The sequence below is a fragment of the Microtus oregoni genome, unplaced genomic scaffold (assembly GCF_018167655.1).
Source record: "Microtus oregoni isolate MIOR12 unplaced genomic scaffold, Mior012 000050F_ref0000143, whole genome shotgun sequence".
Classification (NCBI taxonomy): Eukaryota; Metazoa; Chordata; class Mammalia; order Rodentia; family Cricetidae; genus Microtus; species Microtus oregoni.
In genome coordinates, this window is record NW_024543256.1 from 834,774 (window position 1) to 860,961 (window position 26,188).

General features: G+C 49.0%; 1 protein-coding gene across 1 annotated transcript; it reads right to left on the reverse strand.

Annotated features, from left to right (window-relative positions):
• Positions 1–3,115: 3,115 nt before the first annotated feature.
• Positions 3,116–25,984, reverse strand: LOC121437164 (host cell factor 1-like). The gene is made up of 26 exons (XM_041637009.1): positions 25,510–25,984; positions 19,023–19,171; positions 18,546–18,706; positions 17,523–17,731; positions 16,663–16,747; positions 16,032–16,138; positions 14,695–14,874; positions 14,256–14,615; positions 13,808–13,968; positions 12,088–12,285; positions 11,478–11,702; positions 11,214–11,318; positions 10,777–10,996; positions 10,534–10,676; positions 10,261–10,399; positions 9,862–10,082; positions 7,824–9,327; positions 7,509–7,672; positions 6,519–6,963; positions 5,875–6,192; positions 5,607–5,725; positions 5,381–5,518; positions 4,771–4,956; positions 3,811–4,111; positions 3,324–3,387; positions 3,116–3,164 (listed from the first exon to the last, which is right to left on the reverse strand). Exons 1-26 carry the CDS (start codon positions 25,700–25,702, stop codon positions 3,125–3,127), a joined length of 6,135 nt encoding a protein of 2,044 aa, XP_041492943.1. The 5' UTR covers positions 25,703–25,984; the 3' UTR covers positions 3,116–3,124.
• Positions 25,985–26,188: the final 204 nt, after the last annotated feature.

Here is a 26,188-nt window from a genome sequence, read left to right on the forward strand (position 1 = left end):
TAAAGGCGTGTGCCACCACCGCCAGGCTTATTTAAACTATTTTTATCCAAGTCCATCCTCTCCTCTGCCTCCCTTACACACACCATCCTCCTCAAGATCAATCAAGGCCAAGCCTTAGTATAATGCTAAAGGTGGTTTGGCCCTGGATCTCATAGAAGCAGGGTGAGGCAAGACTGTGATGCCTCTTTCTGCCTTCAAGCTCAGTTTGCTTGCAAGTCTCACTTATTCCAGCCTAGCCTTGAATTCTATTTGCCAAGGATGGTCTTGAACTCCTGACCCTTTTGTCTCTACCTCTCAAGAACTGGGATTAAAGGTGTGTTGCATCACACCCAGCTTCAAGCTAAGTATTTGTTTTTGTTTTCTAAGACAGGGTTTCACTATGTAGTCCTGGCAAGATAGCCTAGTGGTTAAGAATGTATATTGCTCTTACATAGGACCCAAGTTCAATTCCCAACACTCAAGTTGATCAGCTCACAGCTGCTTGTAACCCTGGCTCCAGAGGACCATGTCTTTGGTAGCTGAGGGAACCTACACATACTTATCCACCCACCTACCCACACATAATTAAAAATAATTTAAAAAAAAGTTGGGTATGACAGAGTCTATAATCTAGCACTTGGGAAGCAGAGGCAGATTTCTGAGTTTGAGGCCTGCCTAGTCTACATAGTGAGTGCCAGGAATGCAGTGAGACCGTCTTAAAAAAAAATAAGCCTAAAAGGGAGTAGCAGCAGGGATGTCAGAAAGAAGTGAGGTGCTGATCAAACATGTCCCCACACCCCTTCTTTCTCTAGCTCAAGCACCAGGGATGTGGAGATGCATGAAGGTGGTATGCTTACTACTCTCAGCCTGCTGGCACCTAGAGCTGTCAACACTGAGCTCTAGCTATAGGCCAGGACCACCTTATCTCCAGGCTTTCTTAGCTTTCTGCCCAGATAGCACTATTCAATCATGTCATAGCTGTACCACCCAACTGGCTGCTGGACTGCCAGGGCCAATAATTCTGCCTTGACCTCTTTGGATACTTGGCCTGTGCACAAAGTTAGAGGATTTGGTCCTACATTGAGTATCCATCCTTTGTCAGACATACCTGTTCTGCTACAGCTGCCATCCTGGAGTCTCCTGAGCTTATGTTGGAACTATAGAGGCTGTAGTTTACTCACATGTCTGCCAAATGGCCAGCCAGGCCTTGATCTTGGTCTGCCCCTTAGTGGGAGAATAGGTGACCTGGCTTGCAAATGCAGAATCAGCAGCAAGCACTCAAGAGGCCCCTCAGCCTTGGGCCTCTAAGGTAGCATGGCTCTAGAGGCCCCAGTGGCATACCTTGCTCTGGAGCCTTCTTAGAAGGGCAATCGAGAGTCACTCACCTATGGTTCCTGGTAATAAAAGATTCCCTGTTCAAGTGAACCTTGGGTAGGTCCCAGCTTCCCTTTTCCAAAGGTCGCAAGACACTCTTGACACAGATGGTTATTTCAAAAAAAGTCTTTTAATTGTTCAAAATAGCACAAAACAACATCGCACTATGGTAATATTGAGTCACGGGTTACTCTACAATAGATGAACGGGTAGTACTGTTCTCAGAAGAGAAATCAAAGGGTGCTTGGGAAAAGGGATAGGGAGAACAAACGGACCAGGCGAGTGGGCTCCAACTTGACTAAACATGACGTTTTCCACAGAGAAATATGATACAATACACTAGAGGCCCCAGGTATGGGCCTGAGTGGCCGAACACATTGGCTGTCCATTTTTAAATCCTTCAGTAACTTGCTTGCAAGCATTACTCACCGCCTAAAGCTGGGGTCCTGGAGAGAAAAATCCAGAGCATGGGGACAATGCTACGAAATTAATTACTGAGTTTGTGTTATGTACCTACCCCCAGCCTCCATGGGATATATGGCATACCTCACCCCCTTCCTGGGCTGCCTTCAAGATGGCAAGGACCCACCTCTCCCCTGCTCCTGCTGTGTTGTTCAGGGCCAATCTTTGCAAATGATGCTGATGAAGGCGAACCCCACCTTCAAGCTCAAGCCTCTACATATTAAGTGCTAACCCACAGGAAATAAAGGTTAATGTCTCACACTGTTCCAAAAGCAGGCAGGGGCTAGCAACAGGAAATTAGTTGAGGAGGCAATGTCTACCAGGTCCTACCCAGGACACTGCTTCTCTCCTGCCCTAGCTGCTCTCTCAGCTTTTCCCTAGAAAGATCCCTGCCAATGATTAGCCCGGGGGGGGGGGGCGGAGAAAAAAAATACGATACACATTCTGTACAGAGCTAACAAAAAGGGATAAACCCCCACACGCTAAGGCTAAAATTACAATAAAAATGTTAACTTCATTAATTTCAACTTAAAAAGTACAACAAACGCAGCAGTTGGTGATAGGGCCCCCAGGCTCAAACAAGGTGGGCCAAAGCCAGGGTCACTGGGGTCCACTCTGTGCCCAATGGGAGGATTTCACAGCCACTGCTCAGACCACCCAAGGCTCCTTTTCCCTCATCTGTTTTGTAAAGAGGAAGGGAGAGGTGTTAAGTGGTAGCACAAAGGCCTCTGAGATGTGTTAAGCTTCTGATAGGTTTGCTGGATGAAACAGATCTGACTAAGCCTGAAGAAGGGCTGGGAGGTGGCTGAAAATAAAAGGGTAGTAACAAAACAAACTAGAACCAGACAGATACCCAGAATGGGGCACCTGCTGGGAAAAGCCTCTGAGGGAACTTGGGGGACACCACTTCCCCCTCTAGCCCTTGGCTGTCTCTCAGGCCAAGGGTGATTAACTACAAACAAGTGCAGGCTTAAGTGTGGGTGCTATCTCCTTTGTTTTCAGTTTTAATCTCTCTTCCCAAAGTCTCTGAATTGTCCAGTCACAACTCATGGAGGTCACCAGGAAAAGGAAGGAGCACAACTTGCACTCATTTGCTTACTTGCCACTCTTTCCGATCTGTCTTCTGCTTTCCTCCCAACAGCAATGGTAAAATGTGCTTTCTTTATTGTAAAAACAGAGGGAAGTGGGGAGACTGAATGGTAGCCAGTGGTTGGTGAGGGTGAAGTGCAAAGGCTGGGTGGGAGGGTGAGCCCTATAGGGCGTTCCTGAAGCAGAAGGGTCTGGAGGATTCAGATGCTGGCCAGCTTCCTCACTGACCATCAGCCTTAGACTTCTTTGGAGCAGATTTCCTTTATGTAAAAAAGAGGAAGAACAGTTATAGAGAGTCCCAAGAACATTGCAAAAACACTGATTCAGGACCCTATGTGAATATAGTCCCAAGCAGCTGAAGCCTATTTCCACTCTAAGTACCTCCTACAGAAGAGTCTAGAAAGAGACTGGCTACTTACATTTCTGGAGACGACATGGGTCGCTTGCTGGCCGGCTTCGTGCCCGAGCTGTCTTTACTGGTTTCTGAAAGGAATGGGATAGATGGTAAGCAGCCCACCAAAAGGCAGGGAATACTTGGGTGTACCCTACTTGTCATGGTCCCGATTGCCCATGTCATCCTTCAGGTCCCTGATCTTTGTAGGACAGGAGCCAGAAATCCTTCTGGCTCAGCTCCTGTCTTCAATGCCCCTCTTGAGACAGATGCCTCCTAGAAGCTGGCCTCAGCCTAGGCTACCCATTTAAAGGGCCTAACAGCTTTTGCTTTCTTCTAGTCCTCTCATCTTTCGACACCCAAGGGTATCTTCTGTGTACCCCCAGAGCATGAGAGGCTCCTTTGTAGTACCTATACACCCTTATATCCCAATGTGAAGCCTCCTTAGTCTAGCTAGTTATCTCTGGTCTCCTATGCCTCCCCTAGAAATTGCCAAGAGGTTTATAAATACTTACCTTGCAACCACCTCACTTGTGTAGCGGGGCCGTAGCCCTTTTCATTGCGGGCAGCAATGCGGAAGATGATGGCAGGCTTGGTGGTGTAGTCAATGTGGGCATTGGAGAGGCTGGAGGACTGCACAAGGCAGGAAGGGCTAGGCCCACAGTACACTCGCATGAAGGCTAGCTGGGCTGGGGTGGAGCTCTTGGGCTCACCACCAGCCTGTGAGCTCTGGATGGCCAGGTACACAGAGTACTCGATGATCTTGCCGGAGGTCACAGACGGTGGTTCCCAGGTGAGGTGAGCACCATCTGGGCTCTAGAACCCAGGACATAAAGTCAAGCCTTGTCTTCTTCAGCCACTGTGGCTTCAGCCCACCCTGTCTATGCCCAAAGCAAGAGGGCTAGAAGTTTCTAGAACTGTTAGTAACCCCCATAAACAACCTCCCCCAACACAACAGATATTCCAGGGGCCAGTGAGATGGTTCAGCGGTATGGTAAAGGCACCTGCTGCCAAGCCTGATGACTGAGTTCGATCTCCGTGACCCACATGACCTCCTCTGACCTTCACATGAGCACTGTGGCACACCTATGCCCACATATACACACCCCCACCCACAAAAATGTAATACAAAATTAACCAAAACAACCAATATATTCCACATCAAATTTTAAAGGGTTTTAAAGAGCCTCTTTAACACTAACACCCCCAACCCATTCCCTAATCCATAACTTAGCTTCTTAGTACCTCAGTTTCTGCATTTGAGAATCAGAGTAACAAGACTCAGACCTCCTTGGGATTTTCAGGATTAGGCAAAAAGATTTATCAGAAGAGCCTAGCACATAATCTCTGTGGCTACCTTGCCCTTATCTGGTATACTTCTGGTCCAGCCACCCCCGGCTCTGTTTATTTGTACCTCCTTAGGGCAGAGACAGTAGACCAATAAGGAACAGAAAGGCAGCCCTAGAAAGACTCACCTTGCTGATTTTAATGGCACAAGGAGCCCCTGGGAAACCAGGCAGACAGGTCTTAAAGGCTGAGATCTCACTAAAGGGCCCCCGGCCACAAGCATTGATTCCGGCAACACGAAATTTATAGGCAGTGCCTGGCTGTAGCTCCTGCTTCTTCAGCTGGTTATAGTCTGGGACTGTGCCTGAGTCATCCTAGAGCAAGAGGTGGAAAACCAGGAGAGAAGAAAATGGCACAAGGCCTGAAGTCAAAAAGAATGCTAGAGAAACTGCCCCCTAGTTTCTGAAGTACTTGTTCAGAATGGCCAACATCACAGGGGACCATTGGACCAAGACTTCTGTTCAGGGATGGTTGCCCTTTTATAGCAAGGCCTAGGGATATGGTGAGGTTAACTTGGTGCTGTGAGGAAAGAGTCTTTTGCTTTCTTACTCTCTGGGGAGAAGGTCTCCATCTGGCTGCCCTACCATTTCTTAATTGTTCAAGTGGTATGAAGGTGGAATTCTCCTGTGAACACTCTTGCAAAGTTGTAAAGCTAAGTTTGTTTCTATTGATAGTTGCCTCACAGGCAAAGCAGGATCCACCTACCACCCAAAAGTGCCAACTACTGGGTATACTTACATCTGACTGAACAGCATCATCTGGTGGCAGGAAATAGTGTGTTACCATTACACTGGTACCCTTAATGACCCCCACATCAAACCACTGGTTCTCCTTTTTCACAGGGGCTTTGCTGGGTGGAGGTGGCAAGTCTGGTTTCTAGAGAACAGAAATGAGTGACATCAAGTACATGGGGCCCAAAGGCAGTGCTGCTCTTATCCCCTGGGGCCCATTGCATCGAACTCACCACACCCAGGGACTCGATGCCATTGGCTACTTCAGTTAGGGTAGCCGCAGTCTGCACCTTCGCTGGGCTGGCTACAACAACAGGCTGTGGAGCCACAAATGTGTTGGATGGAGCAAGGCCTGGGAAGAAACAAAGTATCAGTGGGGAGAAGGTTCTGTGTTGAGCCAGAACCTCTTGGAACCCCCATGCCACCCTGACCACAATGTCCACCTCCCACCAGTCCAACTCTATCAACAATTTACCCCTGCCAAAAAGCAGCCCAGCTTACTGTCAGTGGCTGTTGAGGGTAGCAAGGCCACAGTGCTAGGGACAGCACTGGCTAGCTCATTGAGGCAGTTGCTCTCGATGGATGGGTCATTGAGACTGTCAGCTGGAGCCAGAGCCTCAGTAGGGAGGTGTTGCTGCTGCTGGGCTTGAGCCTCCTGGAGCTGCTGCTGCTGCTGCACCAGGGCTGCAAGCTCCTGCTGTGTCAGCACAATGGGTATGGTGGTGGCCTGACCCTCTTGTGCCTCAGCTGAAAGGTGGCCCAGCTCTGCTTGTGTCACTGCTGCTGCTGCTTCAGATGTATCCATGGGCTCCCCAGTGCCTGCTCCAGGACCAAAAAAACTACTATTCAAAAAGAATACTGGCAAAAAGTGTGCCTGGCCCAATGGACAGTGATAGTGCTCCTGAGATTTTGTTTTCCACAGCTTTCAACCCGCTCACATCCTACTACACCCTCACCTCTGGGCCCTGGGTCTCCTTTCTAGGACTACCTATCCTACATAGGCCTTCCTCGAAGTACACTATGTACTCTCACAAGAAGCAGGTCTTCTCATCTCAAGCTGTCCCCACATGGCACCTTAGCCCTCCCTGTTAGGTGGTCACTCATCCCAAGGGAACTACCTCTCAAAGCTCTCAGCGGATACTTACCCATGACAGCCTGCTGTGCAGCCTGGAGCACGGCCTGGATGGCCAAGGCTTGAGCTTCTTCAGTGGCTGCAGCTTGGGCAGCTGCTTCTGCAGCAGCAGTCACAGCCAGCTCCTCTGGGGTGAGCCCTGTTACCATAAGGGTGGTGGTGCCCGCCTGGGCCTCAGCCATCAGCTCTTGGGGAAGTGATAACTGGTCTACTTCAGACTGTGTGGGTGGGGGTGGCTGGACCACCACAGTGGCCACGACAGCAGAGCTGGCAGGCTCCTGGCCTGAAGATGGGTCCCCAGTGCTGCTCAGATCCACGGCGGCCTGGAGCTCAGGGGTCTGGGAGGCTGACAGGACCTCCGCGGACTCCCCCATCAGGGGGGTGGAGGCAGACTGCAGGAGTTGCCGTGGTGGCAGCTGCTGGTGAGGCCCTGGTGAGACCTGGAGTTCCTCTGGGGGCTGCAGGATGTCAACAGCAGAGAAGGGCATGTCAGAAGTTTCTGTGTTGGCTATGGTCACTGTTATCGTGGCTGGAATGGGGACTTCGGAAGTCAGAGCCCCTGGGGTAGTCTCAGTCAGTGATGAGATGTTCTAGAAAGGGAGAGAAGCCCCCGTCAGAGGAAGAGGGGAGGAGACGGAGGCTAGTACTAGGCAGTGGGAATGAAAAACAAGATGGCCTTTGTTTTTTCCTGTATCATCCACAACAGGCTACATGCTAAATGGAGATGGGAAAGGTGAGTCAAGGAGCAGCATGAAGGGTATCGTTTCAACTTATGCCAAGAGAGGCTTCACTGTAAAGACAAATGATGGAAAACAGCCCAAGATGGAAACCAGCAGCAGAGATAAAGTACCCAGGCACCAAGACTGCCCTTTTATGGTCTGGAAGAACCAAGGAGCAATACCATGTCTGATACAAGGGCGACACCTGGTGTCCATTCTGGAATAGCACAAATAAAAGGCATAGTGGGCAAAAGGACAGGGAAGAGATGCCCTGGGAAGCTTACCGGCACAGAGGGACCTGGGACCGGTGTAGACTGTGTCACAGTGGTCACTGCTCGTGGCAGTGTGGAGGACACAGTTGTTGTGATGCCACTGGCGCTGGTGATGTTTGCACTGTCACCTTGAGTGTTCACCACCTCTCCCTGATCACTGGCAGCTGGTGGAGGATCTGTGGGTTTCAATGGGGGGGGGAGGGTGTGTGTGTGACACCAGTTGACCTCTATTTACTTTTACCACCACGTTTCCTAGAACCTGCCCCCTCCACTATAGCTAATACAGCCAGAATATCAGTACCATACTATAGCAATACTTTTACTCACCTTGGTTTGAGCTCATGTTAGAGGTGACAGTGGTGGCTGTGTGTGTGGTGCCTGTCTCATGGGTCTCGCAAGGAGGGTTGGAGCATACCCTCTGTGTTGGGAAAGAAGCCAGCAATGTGGCACCAGCCGGAGAGGTGACGGTGGGCACTGCTACCACCTCTAAGCCAGATTCCAGGGTTCCACGAGAGGAAGTGGCATCAGGAAGCAGGGCACCCACACTGACTGACATAGTGGTGCCAGTGGAAGTCGTCTGGTGTGTTTCACAGGGATGGCCACTGGCAGGCTGTTGTCCACCTTCAGGCTGGCCTGCACCTCCATTGGATGTGGCAGTGGTGGCTGTATGTGTGGTTCCCGTCTCATGAGTCTCACAAGGTGGGTTGGAGCATACCCGCTGGGCACTGCCCGCATTGGAGGTAGTGGCAGTGTTGGTGGTACCCGTCTCATGGGTTTCACACGGTGGGTTGGAGCAGACTTGGGTCACGGTAGCTGAAGGGCACAGCAATGCCTCTAGGGCTGTCATAGTCATGGTGCTGCTGGGAGAGTTTGCCTGGAGGCTCTCGTATATAGATGTGGGGGCCACCTGAGCTGCACCAAGCTCCCCAGTACCCATGATAGAGAGGGCTGTGGTTGGGGTACTGGTTGTATAAGTCTGATATGTTTCTAGCTGGTGCCCTGTGGGCATGTCCTTGCTGCTGGGGCCACTCAGCCCAATTCTAACATTTGGAAGGGCTAGCTGCACAAAGGCAGGGCTGTGGCTCCCAGCCTCCAGTGCCACACTTGGCCTAAGCAGTGGGCTAGCTGGGCACGGAGCTCCGGTGGCCTGCACAGTCATGGTGGTGCTGGTCATATTGGTCTGCTGTGTTTGGCACTGAGGCTTCACAGTACCCTGGGCTCTCTCCAACGCCCCAGGAGCCACAGTGATCCGCACTACAGTAGGGGTGCTAGAGGCACGACGAGTGTCTCGCTGCTGCCCAGTACCCATGCTGGACATTGCTGTAGTGGCAGTGCTGGTGGTGCCTGTCTCATGAGTCTCGCAGGGGGGGTTTGAGCAGCCATGCTGCCCAGCCATGTTGGAGGTGGCTGTTGTGGCAGTGTTGGTGGTACCTGTTTCATGGGTCTCACAGGGGGGGTTTGAACAGACACGGACCACATTACCATTCTGTTGTCCCACAGCTGAGGTCACAAGAGAAGCAGCTGCCTCCTGTCTGTCACAAACAAATTGTACCTGGGTGGGCTGGGGATGTCCCCCAAGGTTAGCCACAACAGTGGTAGTGGCTGTGTTGGTGGTGCCTGTTTCATGGGTTTCACAGGGTGGGTTGGAGCACACCAGTGTTACAGTGCCAGGCTGTACATCACCCTGGCCCGAGTCAGCGATGGTGACTGTTGCCGTGGGTTGCTCTGTAGTAGGTGAGGCCAAAATGGACACAGGAAGGTCATGTACAGGCTGGGTCTCAACCCCACTGGGTGCTGTGATCAGAGTCACCTGGGTAGGCTGGGAGACAGGCTGGGGGACATAGTAGAACAGAGGTGTTAGTGCCTGAACAATGTGATTTCTCATTTGCCTCTCCTTCTATCCTATTGTCAATGCTGGCTGGGACCACCAACTCTACTAACTAGCCCAGGCAAATCTAAGACTCACTTGCCCCATGATCTCAGAACGACTTACTGAGAGACCAAGATGGAGGGGCTATGAGGCAGAGCTGGGGCAGGAGAGGGGATTGACCAGTTTGCTGGTACAAAGTCTAACAATAGATCCCTTACCACTTCTTATCCAGTTTGAGAGAAAAAACATGTCAAAAGGACAAATAGAATATGCATATATAATACATTATAAGATCCTATTGTCTGCAAACCGAACCTAGCTCAAATAAAATGTCATTGGGAAAGACTGAGACAGAGATCACACCATGTGTGTAAAAACTGCCAGAGCTGCACAGAGCTACAGAACAGCATCTGGAAAAGGGAGAATGGTCAAAATGCCCCCTACTTTCATGTGGGAATGCCGTTATATGGTGGTACATTCTTGGAACTTACTTACCTGCATTGTGATTGTGGGTGTGGTAAGGCCACCAGCAGCTGTCAATGTGGTCTGTGCAGCTGATACTGTGATGGCAGTAGGGTTGATGACCTGGCTTGAAAGAGTGGCAATGGTGCCCAGGGTGGTAATAGGTGTGGCCAGAGAGGCACTGGTGCTATGGGCCCCAGCTCCTGCAAGGCTGGTAGAGACAGTGCCTGTCACTGTGCCTAGGGTTGTGACACCTAACAGGAGGAAAAGGCAGAGGTAGAATGAGGCTTATTGCTACTACTTTCTATCTAGCAGCATGTCTCTGGAGAAAGCACCTGTCATCCTCCCCCAGCCAGACTAGAGGTTATATACATAGGAAGACTTGGGGGAAAGCCCAGTTACTGCCAAGGACCTGGCCTGTGGGCTACACACCTGTGGTGCCCTTTACAACCAATGTTGTGACAGCTGGCTTGACAGCGGAGACGGTGACAGGGGTGACCAGGCGAACGCCGCCCATGGGCACAGTGCGGAGGATGGTGCCTGGCTGTCCAGGGGCCCCCTTTAGCACCACCTGGAACACCAGAGCAAAGTACCACCAATGTAACTTTCAGGCTTGGCTGGACTATGCTGCCCTTCTCAGGCCTGTTATGAAGACATATGTGGTCTGCACTAGACTGAGGTGAATAGGGGTCACGTGTGCCTCACCTGGGTCACTCCTTGCTGTCCATGACCAGTAGCAATCTTGGGGACAGCAGTTATGATTTTCGCAGGTGCTCCTGTTCCAGAAGTCATTACCTTGGTGGTGATAATTGTGATAGGGGACTTAATGCCAGGACTGCTGGTAACACCTGCATTGGGGGATAATCCAGAGAAAATAAGCTCTGTGGAAGCTTCCCATCTTCCTGATTTACACTCACCAGCAAGGGCCAGTGAAAGTTGTATGTTTACCTGTGGCGCCTGCCTGGGTGATAATGGCTGACATGGGAATGGTCTTGATGATAGTAGTAGTGCCAGGTTTGGTGGTGCTGGGAGAGACACTACTGATGCCCAGGATGGTAGGCTTGGTCCCTGCTCCACTAGCCTGCGTGGTGGTAATGATGGTTGTGGGCTTGCCATCTGCTGATGTCACCAGCTTCAGGATAGTCCCTGCTGGCAGAGGCCCTTTGGTCTGAAAGGAAAAAGCTGCAAATGAACAGGAGCTACTGCCAGAAAGGTATTCTAACTCAGAGAATATTCGGAATACTGTGGGTGCTATGATATCAGCAAGTCTCTGTGCCACTTGTGCTCATGGAACCTTCTGTCCTTATCTCCCAGTGCTCATTCATCCCTGTAGTCCTAGCGTTTAGGGATGACTTCTGGGGGGGGGGGGGGATAGTGAGACCTACCTGGATGATCTGAGTCACAGGGCCTGTAGAGGCTTGACCTGTGACTGCTGAAGTCTGAACTGGTTTGGTCTGGACCACTGACATCACTTTTCCCAGATTGGAAATCTAAAAAGGAAAGAATGGAGCAGGCAGTGATCCGGAACCAAACAAGGGCATGGCCTGGTCTAGGACTATACTGGAGTTAGCCCAAGACAGCGAGTCACCAGTGGCATTCACCATAGCCTGGCAGCTGTCACATGCAGCCAGATGGTGCCTGTCACTCACCAGAGCACTGCCTCCTTGGACAGAGATGGGGCTCTTCACTAGGGTGATGGTCTTGGTGACTCCGCCTACCACTGTGGTCACCACCTGGGCTTGCTGGGCCACCGTCACAGTGCCTGATTTGTGTACCGTGATGATAGGGCGGGTAGATGTGTTGGCAGCAGAGGACACAGATGTCCCCACTTGGGCAGCTGCAGTCTTTAGCATACGAGTGGCTGGATTGCTCACCTGGAGAAGCAGAGATGAGTGATGAGAATAGTGGTAAAACAAAACAAAAAAACAAAAAGAAAAATGAAAAAAAAGAAAGAAAAAGGGAATAAAAGAGAATAGTGGTAATATAATGGTTATAGCTCTGATGATCTGTCCACATAGCTTGGTTGGCTGAGCAACAAAAAAGTAGTCTGAACTCCCCACAGGTCTAACCTAAGGCTGCACACGATTAAAGTAACTGCATGTTCCATAGCCCATGCTAGTACCAATTATAAACCAATGGCCTGAAGGGTTGGTCCAAAGCCTGGAACAAATTGCCACTGCTTGTTTGATCATAGTGACCAGATGTCACCAAGCCCCAGGGTTACAGGCTCAGAACCAGGCCCAGAAGATAAATGCTCACCATGACAGGGGAGGAGGCCACCTTCACAGTGGCTGGAAGAGTGGTTGTGCCAGGTGTCACAGCCACTGTCTTGACAATGGTGGTGCCTGCTGGGACACTCAGCACTGTGGGTGCTGAGGAAGGAGGGATTTTCTGTGTGGCAGCGGCAGCAGCAGCCAATGCAGCCATCCCACTCATCTGTGGGTTGCTGCCAATCACCTGTGGTAGGCACAAAGCATGTGAGCTGCAAGGGTTCTATCGGCCTCCTGCCTCCCAACTCCATGGCCCTTTCAGAGCTTGACAGGGAGCTCAGTAGCATCCCTTAGTTTTTCCTAATGCTGGATCCTCTCTTAGTGAAAGTAACAAGCAGGTAGGTGCTTGCTAAGTGCCTAATTTTTCTTTCTTTTTCTTTTTTTTCCAGAAAGTATCTCATGCAGCTTAGGCTGGCCTCAAACTCATGAAGATGACCTTCAATTTCTGACCTCTCAAATGTTGGGATTACTGATATGTAATACCACATACTTGGTTTATGCAGTGTTTGGAACTGAATCTAGATCTTAATGCATGTTAGGCAAGCACTCCACCAACTGAGCTATACCCTATAACTCCAGAGAAGATTTTTATTTTATTTATGTTTTATGAGATAGTTTCTCTGTAGCTTTGGAGCTTGTCCTGGTACTTGTTCTATGGAACACGCTGACCTCGAACTCAATCCACCCGTCTCTGCCTCCCAAGGGCTGGGATCAAAGGGGTGCGCCACCACCACCCAGCTCAGAGATTTTTTTAATCAAACAACATAGTCAAGGTAGCCCTGGGGCATACACTTTTAGTCCTAGCGACTCAGGAGGCTGAAGCAGAAAGATCACAGCTTAGTGAGACCCTGAATCAAAAGTAAAAGCTGAGAGTATAGTCAGTCTCTGAAATACTCCTGTACCTGGGTTCTGTTCTCAGTACTGCAGAGATAAAGAAAGGAAAAGACCAAAGCCAGAACTGGAGATGCATCTCAGCAAAAGAATGCATGCTTAGTACACAGGCAGTAATGGGTTTCATATACAACACCCATCAATACCATCAATGCCCCTGCTGGGTGTGATGGTTCACACTTTCAACTCTTTTTTTTTGTTATTTTGAGACAGAGTTTCGCTGTAGCTTTGGAGGCTTTCCTGGAAGGAACTATCTCTGTAGACCAGGCTGGCCTTGAACTCACAGAGATCCGCCTGCCTCTGCCTCCTGTGGGCGGGAATTAAAGGGTGTGTGCCACCACTGCCTGGCCCACACTTAAAACTCTTTTAACACTCAGGAGGCCAAGGCATGACAACCTCTCCAAAGTAGAAGATAGCTTGGGCTACAGAATTACTCTGTCAAAACCCAAAACAAAACAAACACAACCCTTGAGTTGGATACAGCTCATTCTTATAGGCCTGGCTCAAACCCAGCTAACCAGATTTTCTCCTTGGCCTTTCCAAATCAGGAAGTTCACACTGAAATGCTCCAAGGAATACATGGAACATTAGGCCCCTTTGATGCATTTCCAATGCAGCAGTACCTCACAAACAACAAAGGCATCTGATGTACAATGTGGAAGTTGGTGGGCTTCATGTATGCTAGGCAAATAGTCTTATCAACTAAGTTACATCCCCAGTTCCAGAGGAGTTAAATATATATATATTTAAAAAGATCACATGAGAACTGTTTATGCTCCTGGGTTACCAGAAAACCCCACTCAGTAACAGATCCTCACCGTCCCCTGGGCACTCTGTGTGGGCACAACCATTCGCACACTAGCAGGCAGGGAGGTCACAGTGACAGGGGCTTTTCCAGTCTGGCTGGCAGGTCTCATGGTAACCAGTGGGGTTCCTGTTGTAGCCTGAGGACCAGTCACTTTGAGAACAGTAGGGACACCTGATAAAAGAAAAGAAGGTTGATCATCAGGAGGTCCTCTTCCACACATTATCCTGCCAAGTTTAAGGTAGGCTTGAGCTACTCCTTGACCTGCCTATTCTTTATGTGTGGCTCTTCTATGTCCTCAACACAGTCCCTGCCAGCAAGACAGAGCACTCTTATCCCCTAGTCCCCAACAAGGCTCAAGCTAAAATCCACCAATGAACAAAGCAGCAGCCACTACTCAAGCAATGAATGTCTCCAGTGACTATGCCCTAATCCAAATGCCTTTAGCATTTGTGGCTTACCTTGAGTCCTGGCTGCAGTGGGCACAGAAATGGAGCTGCCTGGTACTGTTGGCAAGACTTGGATGGTGGTAGTGCTTGGGGGTGCAGTGGCAGCCTGGGGCACAAGTGTGATGCCGACTTGGGTCAGTGGCTGTACAGCAGGTGCAGCTGCAGCTGGTGCAGGGCTCTTGGGAGGGTTGGCAGGCACAGATGGAACTGGATTGGGAGTGGGGGAGGTGGCCGTAGCAGCCGTGGCAGGAATGTCGTATTTCTGGAGCTGCAGAAGGTAACTGTCGGCTGTTGCTACTGCACCCCAGCTAACCTCCAGTGAGTTGGTGTTGGCTCGTACTAGTTGTACTCGGGCTGGGGGTGGTGGCTTTTCTGTAATACAACAACACAACTGTTAAGACAGGGATTGGAAAGGCTTCTGCAATGGGAATGGCAGTGGCCCAACACTTACCTGTCTCCAAATACCACAGGTCCTTGCAACAGACCTGGTTGTTCCAGGCCTTGCGGTAGCCATCACGGCCACTCCAAATGTATAAGCGAGTATTGATGGCAACAGCACAGTGACCAGCTCGAGCTCGAGGAATGTTGTCTTCCAGTGTATCCATCAGGATAGTTTCCCAGGCCATGGTATCTAGATGTACAAGTGCTGGAGGTTACACAAGACAAAAACAACAACAAAACAAACAAACAAAAAAAAAACACCTGCTCTGCTAACTCCCAAGTTGTTCTCTATTCTTTCATTGTTGGTGATAGAAAAGTTACTGGAGTATCAAATTAAAAGTAAGCAAAAACACCATAAAAATTATGGTGGAAAATTAACTTGGGAGGCAGAGGCAGGTGGATCTCTGTGGGCAAGACCAGTCTGGTCTATAGAGGGAGTCTCAGAACAGCCAGGGCTACATAGAGAAACCCTATCTTCAGGGGAAAGAAAGAAAAAAGAAAACTAAGCCATAAATTGGGCAAATATTTGGAAGATACGACCCAAGGTCTAACTCCTTGCATATAAAATACAATCCTAAAGAGATATGGAAAGAGAAATACAATATATGAAAAAAACAAATAAAAAATCTTATTAAAATGTATACATCTGGGCTGGAGAGATGGCTCATAGGTTAAGAGCATTGCCTGCTCTTCCAAAGGTCCTGAGTTCAATTCCCAGTAACCACGTGGTGGCTCACAACCATCTGTAATGGGGTCTGGTGTCCTCTTCTGGCTGGCAGGCATACACACAGATAAAATATTGTATACATAATAAGTAAATATTAAAAAAATGTATACATCTTCAGTCAAAATAAGAGCAACGCAAATTTTTTTTTTGTTTGTGAGATGGGGGCTTCACTATGAAGACCTCACTGGTCTTGAACTTAAGAGATCCACTTGCCTCTGCCTCTTAAGTGCTCGGATTAAAGCCATACACCATAGTAAAGAATGAGATACTCATTGTGCAGGGGTATGAAACGATCTCCAAGATATAGAAAGGGAAAGGGCCATTTGGCCCTGTGTATGGCAGGCTAAGGTCCTAGAGCTATTGAGAATCCCTGCAAAGGGTTACAAGAAGCATCTCCTCTTCACCATATGTGCTTTTGCACTTGTGGATGTCAGGCACATATAAAGAACCTATTCAAACTAAAAAGAGCGCTGCCTGAGGAGTTCTCTACTTACTGAATACTTCTGGTGAATTCTAGAAAGATCCATGAGCCCAGGTTTGCTCCTGTACACCATAAAATCTCCCAGGGCCACCCCCACCCCACCCCACCCCTGGCCACTCTAAGCCTGAGGAAGCCATACCCAGGTTGAGACAAGCCAGCGTGTTGGTACACTTCCACTCCTTCTCGTGTGTGGCCACTTTGACATCGTCCATGACAAGAGGCACCCAGCCACCAAATACATACATTCTGGGAGGGTGAAGGAAAAGCAAGAGAGGACTGAAGAGGAAGTACCAAGCTAGGGGGTACCTCTTCTAACCAGAAAGTTTTGAATATGCTCAGTTCTGTAGAAGGCCCTAAGAGTCCCTCAAGAGTCATGAAGCTGTTTAATAAGACACTTTCTACTGGATGGTTCAACTAATACTACAAAGAACTGTCATTTGTATGGTAGAACATTGTTTGACTCATCTAAGGTGTACCTGAATCTCCATGAACTCCAGACCTTGGCTTTCACAAAGAATGAATGCTGTTTGTGTGAGGAGCTACAACAGTCTTACTGGACAAGGAAGGGTCTCAGGTTGAGTTACATGCAGTCCTTTCCATTCTAAATTTGCCTTCTCTATGTTATATTAAGGTGGGTATGGGACAGCTGAAATGACAGCCCTGACAAAAAGAAGTCTCCTTGGATTGAGGGACAGTTGACAAAACTGACTTGAGAACCCTTCAGATATCAGGGGCAGCTCAGGCCAGGGAGGAGAACAGCAAACACTCACTTGTTTCCTATGGTGGTTGCAGAGTGAAGGCTTCGAGGAAGGGGTGCCACCCCACTAAGGCTGGGTTTATTCCATGTCAGTGTCTCTGCAGAGAAGGAGAGGAGATTACCTATGTTGGATCAAATACCATTTAATTCCAGGACTTGGACCAAAGGGGCACTAAACCAACTTAAGAACTGCATTCCTGTCAACAAAAATCCCTCAGGGGCCCTCCAATTTATTGCCCTAACAGCTAGGTTTCAGCATTTCCAAAGCTGGTTGTATGATCCAGGCAAGGTTTCTTCCCAAATGTATTGGGCACCTACTATAAGGCAGTACTGTTCTCAGGGATGACATAAGGGTGTCAAGTTCATCCCTGCTTCTCCTTTACACTTCTACTCCCTGTAGAACACATTAACTCCTGTGCCACCTTAGCACTAGACAATCTACACTTTAGGAAACATTGCTACTCAAGTTTTGCTTATGTTCAAATGTTCTGATCCAAAGGGCAATATAACCAAGATCTACCCACACCCAACCCAGTACCCACTTTACAGCCAAAGTAAAAGATATAATTGGTCTATGAATAACCAATTTTACTGTGCTACTCACATCAGAATACACCAATCCACACATACAGACTGTTCACTGAGGAGTTAGTAAGAACTCTACCCAAATTGAGAAAATTCTATTCTAAAAAGATTGTACTCTCTCCCTATTCTCCATATCAACTGAGGCTTACTGTTTCCTATCCACTGACAAGGTTAAGGGGGAAGGAGGACACTAGTTCCCCATGAGCCTCACCTCATCAGTCACTCAAAGCCAGCTACCCAGAAAACTGGCTTTGTTCTGAAGCAACTGAAACAGTAGCAGCTTCTTACCGATATCCAGAGTCCAAAGGTCCCCTAGCCTGCAGCCACTCATCCCTCCATAGATCACCAGCTTTGATTTCTTGTTATCTTTTTCAGTGTAGACCACGGCAGTATGTGACTCCCGAGGTGGAGGCAGGACTCCGTAAGTGATGGGGATGTCCCAAGCTACCACTCCAGAGCCTGGTCGTAGTTCTAGTATATATAAGTCATTCAGGTACCTGAGGAAGATCATTTTTATAGCAAGCCTTGAGCACATCTTGAGCACAGGCACCATAGGCTTTACTGGGTATCTCAGTGAGCAGTAGATTTGTTAGAACATAAAAGAGGAAAGGCCAGGAACAGGCATGGTGGTGAACGCCTTTAATCCCAGCGCTTGGGAAGTAGAGGCAGGTGGATCTTTGCTGAGTTTGAGGCCAGACTGGTCTACAAAGTGAGTATCAGGACACCCAAAGCTGTTACACAGAGAAATTGTTTTGAAAAACCAAAGAAGAAAAAAAGAGCAAAGACCATAGAACCCTTGCCCTTGAAAGAGAGGACTGACTGCCAGGAGTTTACTAGGCGAGTACAGTTGGAGCAAGGAACGGGTATGTGTGAAACTATGATGGCAGCTTCAGTTCACATTCAGTGGCAGGTCCCTTCAGGATGCATACAATGCCAGATATTATACCTGAGCCTCTCTAGAGCAAGGGGATGTCAAGCTTGGAACTACCTCCAGATAGTAAGGCCTTTTGCCACAGAACTTAAAAAATACCCATCAGGAAATGTGTAAGCAGCAGAAGCTGCAAAGGAAGCACCCAGATCTAATTTCGGTCTGAGGTATAGGGACCAGGTCAAGATAAAGCAGGCTTCTACTTCTTGCCTAGCTTTCTCCTACAAGACCACCAGGGGTTCAGATTTCAAAGCTGGGAACTTCTTGGAAGGGCAGTGAATGTATTCTCCCATTGACAACCCAGCCAAGGAGAGAAACATGGCTCTGTACCTGGGGTAAGTAGACACCCTAGTGATGTTCTCAGAAAAAGGACAAAATCTCACCTCGGAATGTTGTTCTTGGGGTCCTCACTATCATTGGCTAGACCCCCAAATAGATAGCATTTGTTGCCCACAAGGGAGAAGCTGTGTCCAAGCCGAGGACATGGAGGAGGCCCATTTTTGGGCGTCTTTGCTTTCAGTCTCTTCCATTCCCAGCGACTAGCCTGCAAAATCAAAACTTAACAGAATGAGCAAAGAGATGAAAAGGCCACTGGTAGGGGGCCTAGAGCAATTTGTGGCATAAGAATATGGTCAGGAATGAGGAAGCATATTGATGGAACACGCAAGTCCTAAGGAATTGGTCCTCTCCTCTCCTCTGACACTGTTCAAGGTGAAAACAGTCTTGGTAGACTCTTAACTGATCCCTTCCACTGCCTCTCCTGTTGTAACCCTCACACCATTATAAGGAACACTATGGAGAGTCCTGTGAGGGCTGGGGCAGTGCAGGAACCCAGGTCCAAAGGGGCTCTATGTTATTACCTGGAGTTCATAGAGGTCATTGCTGTATTTTCCATACTCCACCATTCCACCAAACACCAGTAGGCGAGTACCATCACACACAAAGCCATAGGCTGCACATCCTGGAGGGATATCCCCTCTCACAGCTGGGATGAACCACTGGTTGGTTGCTGAAGAAAAAAGGAAACAGAAGTCAAAATATCCAAAAGCTTCTAGAACCTGAGCCCCTGTGCCCTCTTCTTCTTATTCCTTAAATCTTGTACTCTCCAACTCCTTGTCTTCAAATGTAGCCAAAAGAGGAGAGGCTAATTTGGCATACTGTCCCTTAAAGAGCACTATCACCCCAAATCTTTAGTCATTCTAGTCAAGCCATCTGCAGAGCCCTAGCTTTTCAAAATACTGCACAACTGCATGCTCCTCATCAAGGTCATCTCAGAAGGCAGTAAGACACCAAGCAAAATAATTCACCAGTCTCTGGGAATCTAGTAGTCTCCCCTGCTGTTCACATGATCATCACAAACTTCTATACCCCAAATGCCCTCTAGGGCTTATGTTCCTCCTCTTCAGAGCCCATGATTCTCTCCCTGTACCAGTTAAGACAGCTAGAGCCTTCGGGGGCTGGAGAGATGGCTCAGAGGTTAAGAGCACTAACTATTCTTCCAGAGATCATCGGTTCGATTCCCAGCAACCATCTGGTGCCCTCTTCTGGCATACAGGATGCTGTATACATAATAAATAAATAAATAAATCTTAAAAGAAGAAAAAAAAGAGCACTGGCTGTTCTTCCAGAGGTACTGAGTTCAATTCCCAACAACCACCTATAATGGGATCTGATGCCCTCTTCTGTCATGCAGGCATACATGCAAGTAGAGAGCACTTATATACATAAAACATAAACTCTGCTTTTGACTTCTCTACTGGTTTGTGTCCTAAGTGATAGTCCATAGGCTTTATGGCAGTAGCCACCCCCATCACACCCACCTAAGACCAGAATATTCTCAAGCCTGAGGTGGCAACTGCAGCAGAGCTTTTGTGATAGAAACTTTCAGGAGCCCCTCACACTTCTAGCTGGGGGTGAGGTGGGGAAGTCGCCAAAGGATTCTAGAATTGTTACAGGCAAGCATGTTCTTCTGCCATGTCATATATTCAAAGGATAAGCCACTTTCTCTCCAAAGTCTCCCAGACGGGGGCCCAGAGGCAGACCTGCCACATGTACAAGTCAGTCAGGTAAGATCTGAGAGGACTGTAGGAAGGATTTCAAGTCCTGACTCCAGGGTAGGGAGGTTGAAGCTGCAGTGGGGAAGAGTTTCAAAGTCAAGACCAGACCCTCTCCTGGGAGCTAATGGGAAGTCAGGTTATGTTTTGGAGGAGGTGACACAGACATTTGTGGACTAGTCTAGGTTTTTTATCTGCTTCTCGGCCATACTGTCCACACAGGGAGGTGGGTATACTTCTGGAAATTAAGAAATGGATGTTTGATTTGGAGACCAACGTACTGAGAAAAAGAGGAGAAATGCTTGTTTTGTGCCCCCCATTCAGATGCATTTGGGAAACGCTCCCTCGCTCACCCCATTTATAAATTCCCATGTTCACAACTCCAAAGGCTCTATAAGCAACAACTGCACCTTGTCTTAGGGAGGAGAATCTTCCTAGGTGCACACAGCACAGCTATTGGACTCCTCAAAAGTTTAGCTGAGTCACTGAAATAGGCTGCTTAGTCCCCATCCTCTCAGGCATTTTCCTGCTGGAGCAATGAACCGCTTGTGTACATGCATTCATGTGCCCACACACCCAAGTGCTGGTTCTTGACCTCTTTTCTCATTCCCAGTGCAAACATGAACCAAGAAATGTAGGGGTTTTCAGTACTGAGGCAAATCAACCTTATACAAGTTGGGGGAGGTGGTCTTAATCTGTGGAAGGAGTTTTTCCTTCAAGTTACAAAGGTAAAGCCAACAGGAACCTCTGAGGAAGCCCCAATCCAGCTCTCAGTCAATAAGAGTCCAGAGCATGCCTGTAATCCCAGTACTTCAAAGATGGAAACAGGAGGATCAGTTCTGGGTTAGCCTGTGCTATAAAAGACCTTGTCTCAAAACAAAAACACAAACAAAAGACTCCAGAGCCCAGGAAAGGAAACTCAATTGAAGTCAGTGTAAAACCCAACAGGGACATGAACTTGATTCAGCATCTGTCTCATGTATGGGTAGCCCCTCACTTAGCTAAGAACCCTTGTATTAAAGGCATACAGGTAGTGAGTCATGAGGCAAGGATTGGGTGAAAGATAAATGGCAAATGGGATTGGCCTACAGCTTTTCCCATCATGCTGATTCACTGACCCAGATGGTCAGGCAGATGTTAGCTAAGATGTCCCTGGCCTCCGAGATCACCAGTTTCTCCTATGAGACCTAAGAGGTACTAATCTGGTTCTATAATATTTCTTCTGGCAAGGCAGAAGCCATTCCTAACCTCCATCAGTAGTTTGTCAGGGAGTAAAGTTCCTGGTATGAAGATTAACACCACCTCTCATCTCTTCTATGAATCCCGGTTTTAGTGTTCAAGTATGTGAATTCTTCTCTCCATCTTACAAATACAACAGCTGCTCTCCTTTTACCCTCAAACACACAGTGGGGTATCATGTAACTTAATCCCTGGGTCCCTCATTCTTGATATGCCCTAGCATGCCCCTGGCCCTCAAGCCTAACCCTCACCAAAGAGGGAAATTTGAGGAAAGGAGGCCACCTGTTTGCATACTCCTGACTAAGATACTTTTACCTTCCCTTTCTTCAGCCCTACTCCATTTATAACTTCTGCTTCCCTATCACCACCTAGACTGATACCCATACAGCAGAGAACACATTGGTGTTCAAGGAAATATCTTCCTTTCAGTTTACCTGGTTACACCAAAACAATCACTTCAATGGCAGGCCCCATGCTGGAAGGCACAGAGGAGCCCCAGCCTCCTATTTCCCATCCAGTAGGTAGGCTGTGCATCCCTCCAGTGATGGGAAGAAACCCAGGAAGAGCTTGGGACCATGCCCAACCCTTGGGAGCAGAGGAAGAATGATGAAGGACATAACTAAAGGTTTCTCTGGGTAAAAAACATTTAAGCCAGAGCTTTGAAAAGTAAACAGGCTATTTCCTAATCAACAAAACTAACAGGCCAATAAGGAAGTGAGCCAGCTAAAAAGTAAGGAGGGCCTGAAATAGATGGGGGAACAAAAATGATTCCCATCTAACTTAGTGAAATTTAGGTACAGGGAAAAGGAAAAAGGATGTTTCTAAAATGGTGGTTTCAAGTGGTGACACAAGCCTTCAATTCCAGCACTCAGGAGGCAGAGGCAGCTGGATCTCTGTGAGTACAAAGACAGTCTGGTCTACAGATCAAGTTCTAGTACAACTAGAGCAGTTAGTTACACAGAGAAACCCTGTCCTGAACAACATACATACACACAAAGAAACAAGTAGTACAGCAGTCCTCATAAAGGTTCACTTCTACCACTAGCTAGTGCAGTGCCCCTGGACTTGTCATTTCCCCCTCTTGGGCTCCAGTTTCCTTACATGTACGAAGTCCCTTTAGATTTAGATCCCCCCCCAAACCTCAAGAGTCTATGGTAGGACTGTAGATGTGGCTCAGTGGCACAGCACTTGCTTAAGGCTCTGTTCCACACCCCAGCCCCGGGGGAGGGGTGGGGAGTTGATGACATCCAACATCCACTGAGGCAAAAAACAAACAAACAAAAACCCAAACAAACAAAAACCCAGACTGGGCCGGGCGTTGGTGGCGCACGCCTTTAATCCCAGCACTTGGGAGGCAGAGGCAGGCGGATCTCTGTGAGTTCGAGACCAGCCTGGTCTACAAGAGCGAGTTCCAGGACAGGCTCCAAAACCACAGAGAAACCCTGTCTCGAAAAACCAAAGGAAAAAAAAAAAAACCCAGACTGGGAGAGGGAATAACCACACACATCCAGCTTCAACACAACACAGTCTACCCCAGACTCTGGATCCTTGATCTTAAGGCCTCTTGAGTAATCTGAATTGCCTCATGGAAATAAAATTCCTCCATGGACAATTGCAACTATAAGATCTACCAAAAGACAGTATAGGGTCTCTAAGCCCGTGGTGATTGCCACTAAAGGGGCAAAGCCATGTATGCATGCACTCTCTAGCAAGCAGTCTCTAGCACACACAAATCCAGTTATTCCACTGGGTAATCCCTGGGTGAATTATACTCCATCCCCTACAAACTGAAGAGTTGACCAAGACAGGCAAGTGCACATACACCACGGATCATTTTTCTCTTCTCAAAGTGGAATGTTTCTAGACCAGCCCACTCTATAAAGGGGTAAAGACCAATTCCACAAAAGCAAAGGGATGAACAGATTATGAATTCAGGCCTCTTTGGAAACAAAACCCCGCTAAGCAGAAGAGGCAGCTGTTGAGAAGGATGGGTGGCCAGGGCAGACTGTTAGAACTTGAAGCCTGTCAAATACAAGACACATCCCAAGCTCATCAAAACAAGGGGTACATCTTTTAAGGTGAAGAACAGAGTAGCAGGGTTGGCTAGTTGCTTTCTCAAGTCACCCAAAAATGATCAGGACAATTTGAAAACTATTACTTTTGGAAGATTCCAGGCTTTTGCTGTGAGCCGACTTTTAGAAGGCTGGTTACCTCCTAACACACAACCTCTTTGCGAAATAAATTAGTAATAAATTAATACCAAAGTAGTCAATTGGTTTCAATAAACTAATGAGTATGTAAAGATTCCAGAAAACCAAGACAGAGGCCTGCAATGGACTTTGGAGCTGACTGTAATTAGGCCCCTGCCCTACTTTCTAAAATTGTATTTCCCTGCCAGAAAGTCTGCTCCATCCAGGCTTTAGTAGAAGAAAGGTGTTCCAGGGAAGGGAGAAAGTGTTGCTGTCCCCATGGAGGGCACCTCTATAAACATCTCTACCACTCCACAAGTTGCACCCCTGCCCTTGGCCTTACCTTTCTGGGCTAATTCTTGCCACAGCTGTCTGGGCTGGCACAAGCATCACCAACCCACCCCCCCTTTCTGCGGGGCCCCGAGAAAAGCCCTGCTCCTCAGAGGCAACCGGTGCAGAGAGATAAGGAGTTTGGAGGGTCATGAACAACCCACCCATCAACTCTGAAGGGAGAAGTGCTGGGGAGCTGCCAGAAGGTTCTGGCTCCAACCCTCACTCCATGAACTACCCCAGACCATAATCTCCTGTCTGCTTCCTACCTTACTAGACCAAGGAGACGTGTGTGTTGTGTGTGTGTGAGAGAATAGGATGGCCTCGCTGCACACTTGGTCCTGCCTTCTTATCAAGAGAAGGTGCCAGGGACAGCAGGGGCCCAGAAAGGATGAAAGCATATGTAAGAGGCTAAGGAGCTGACAAGCAAGGGAACACTGCAGGCTACACCTCCTGCAATAGAGGGAAGTTTCCAGTCTACCACAAGCAAGGAGGCCGACATTGTCTGGCTACACTAGTATTCCAGGTTCTCACCTGGACACAATCGCACGTATTTCCAGTCTTTGCAAGCCCCAGCACTCTCCCTTAGGGCAAGGCAAAGGTCTTGGAGGCCTTTGGGCAGTCAACCGCAACTCAGGTCAATCCCCTGTACTAGATGTGCAGAAAGTGATATCACAGGGGAAGGATGCGAGAAAGGTTACTACCCTAGAGGCAGAGCAAGGGAACCAAGCAAGGAACATGTGGCTCCCAAAAGGGAGGGGGACAGAGAGCAGCCTACAGATCATACCTGTAGACAGAGAGGCTCCTCCCAATTAGCAAGGGTTTGGGGAGGAAGGCATTAGAAGGGACTGGTTAACCCCTTCAATCTCACAGCTCTCCGGTCTGCTATGGCGGGGAGGGTGGGGGAGAATCTCAGCTGTTAAGGCATCACATTAAGAAACAATTTGAAAAAAAAAAACAACCCCCAACTTGTACAAGTAAACACCCCCAACTGTGTGTGTGGGCAGCATAGCCATCGTGCCATCGGCACTTGACACGAGGGTCGCATTAGGCTGTTAAAAGTCTGCTCCTTAAGAGTGCTCCCCTCTTTTTCTGGGTGTACAGAATGGATCTGTGATAACAGAAATCATATTTTCTCACGAACGAGCAAGGACGCTGGAGATGAGGACATGCGCAGGAGGGGGGGGAGGATTCCGCCTGCGCCAAAAGAACACATCCGCTGCCGCGCCAGCCCCAGCCTGCCGGGTAACGTGTACGTCTGAAGTCACCATCGGCGGCGACATCCCCTCCCCCTCACCAGTCAGACTAGAGGGTTTCTCTAAGTACCAAACGCAACCTTTAAACACAGGAGAGTCCGGGGGTGTAGAACGGGGGTTGAATAAGCAGGGAGAAGCGGAGATGGCAAGCAGAGCAAAGAGAGGAGGGAAGCACAGCAGGGCAGTGTGAGAGCGAGATGGAAGGACGGGAGAAGACTGTGAAGAGTGAGGAAGAGTGAGCGGTGGAGGGCTTTGGGAACCCAGCGGGCTTACACTCACCAGTGTTGTACACGTGCAGTTCGTCCACTATCCCTTCATTGCCGCCGCCAAACACCACTATGAGCTCCTTGATGGCCACGGCACGGTGGCCGTGGCGGGGTCGGGGCACTGGACCCGACCAACCCACCACTCGCTTCCAGCGGGGCTGCAGAAGCACCGCCGGCAAGTTGGCAGGGGACACAGCCGAAGCCATAGTTCAGGTTAAGGATGCAGTGGGAAGAAGTCACTGATCGGGAGGGAGACCCTTAATTCTTCACACACCCCCTTTCCTCTAAGGCAGCTCTCACGGAGAAGCGGCTCCTTACACGGCGGTAGACGACTCCATGGAGGCCGCCATCTTAACTATCCTCCTTCCCTTTGGCTCTTCCCCCCCTTCTCACTCGGCTCGCCTCCTTTAAAGCTTCTCGAAACGGTAGAGCATCTACTCCCGAAAAGCGGGAGGCCACTGAGCGCCGCCGCTCTAACTATTTGCCCGGGCGCTCCCACTTAGAAGCTCGGGCAGGAGGCTCTGGGAGCCGCCATCTTGAGACGCCTCTCTCTCCTCCCTTCCTCAGTCGTAGCCCTCCCCCGCCGGAAATGGCGGAGCCCCGGCCCGGTTCCCACACCCCCCAGGCCCCAGCACTGGCTGGCTTCCGGGGCGGGTGGAAAAGAGCCACAAATGCCGCGGTTGTCTCAACCC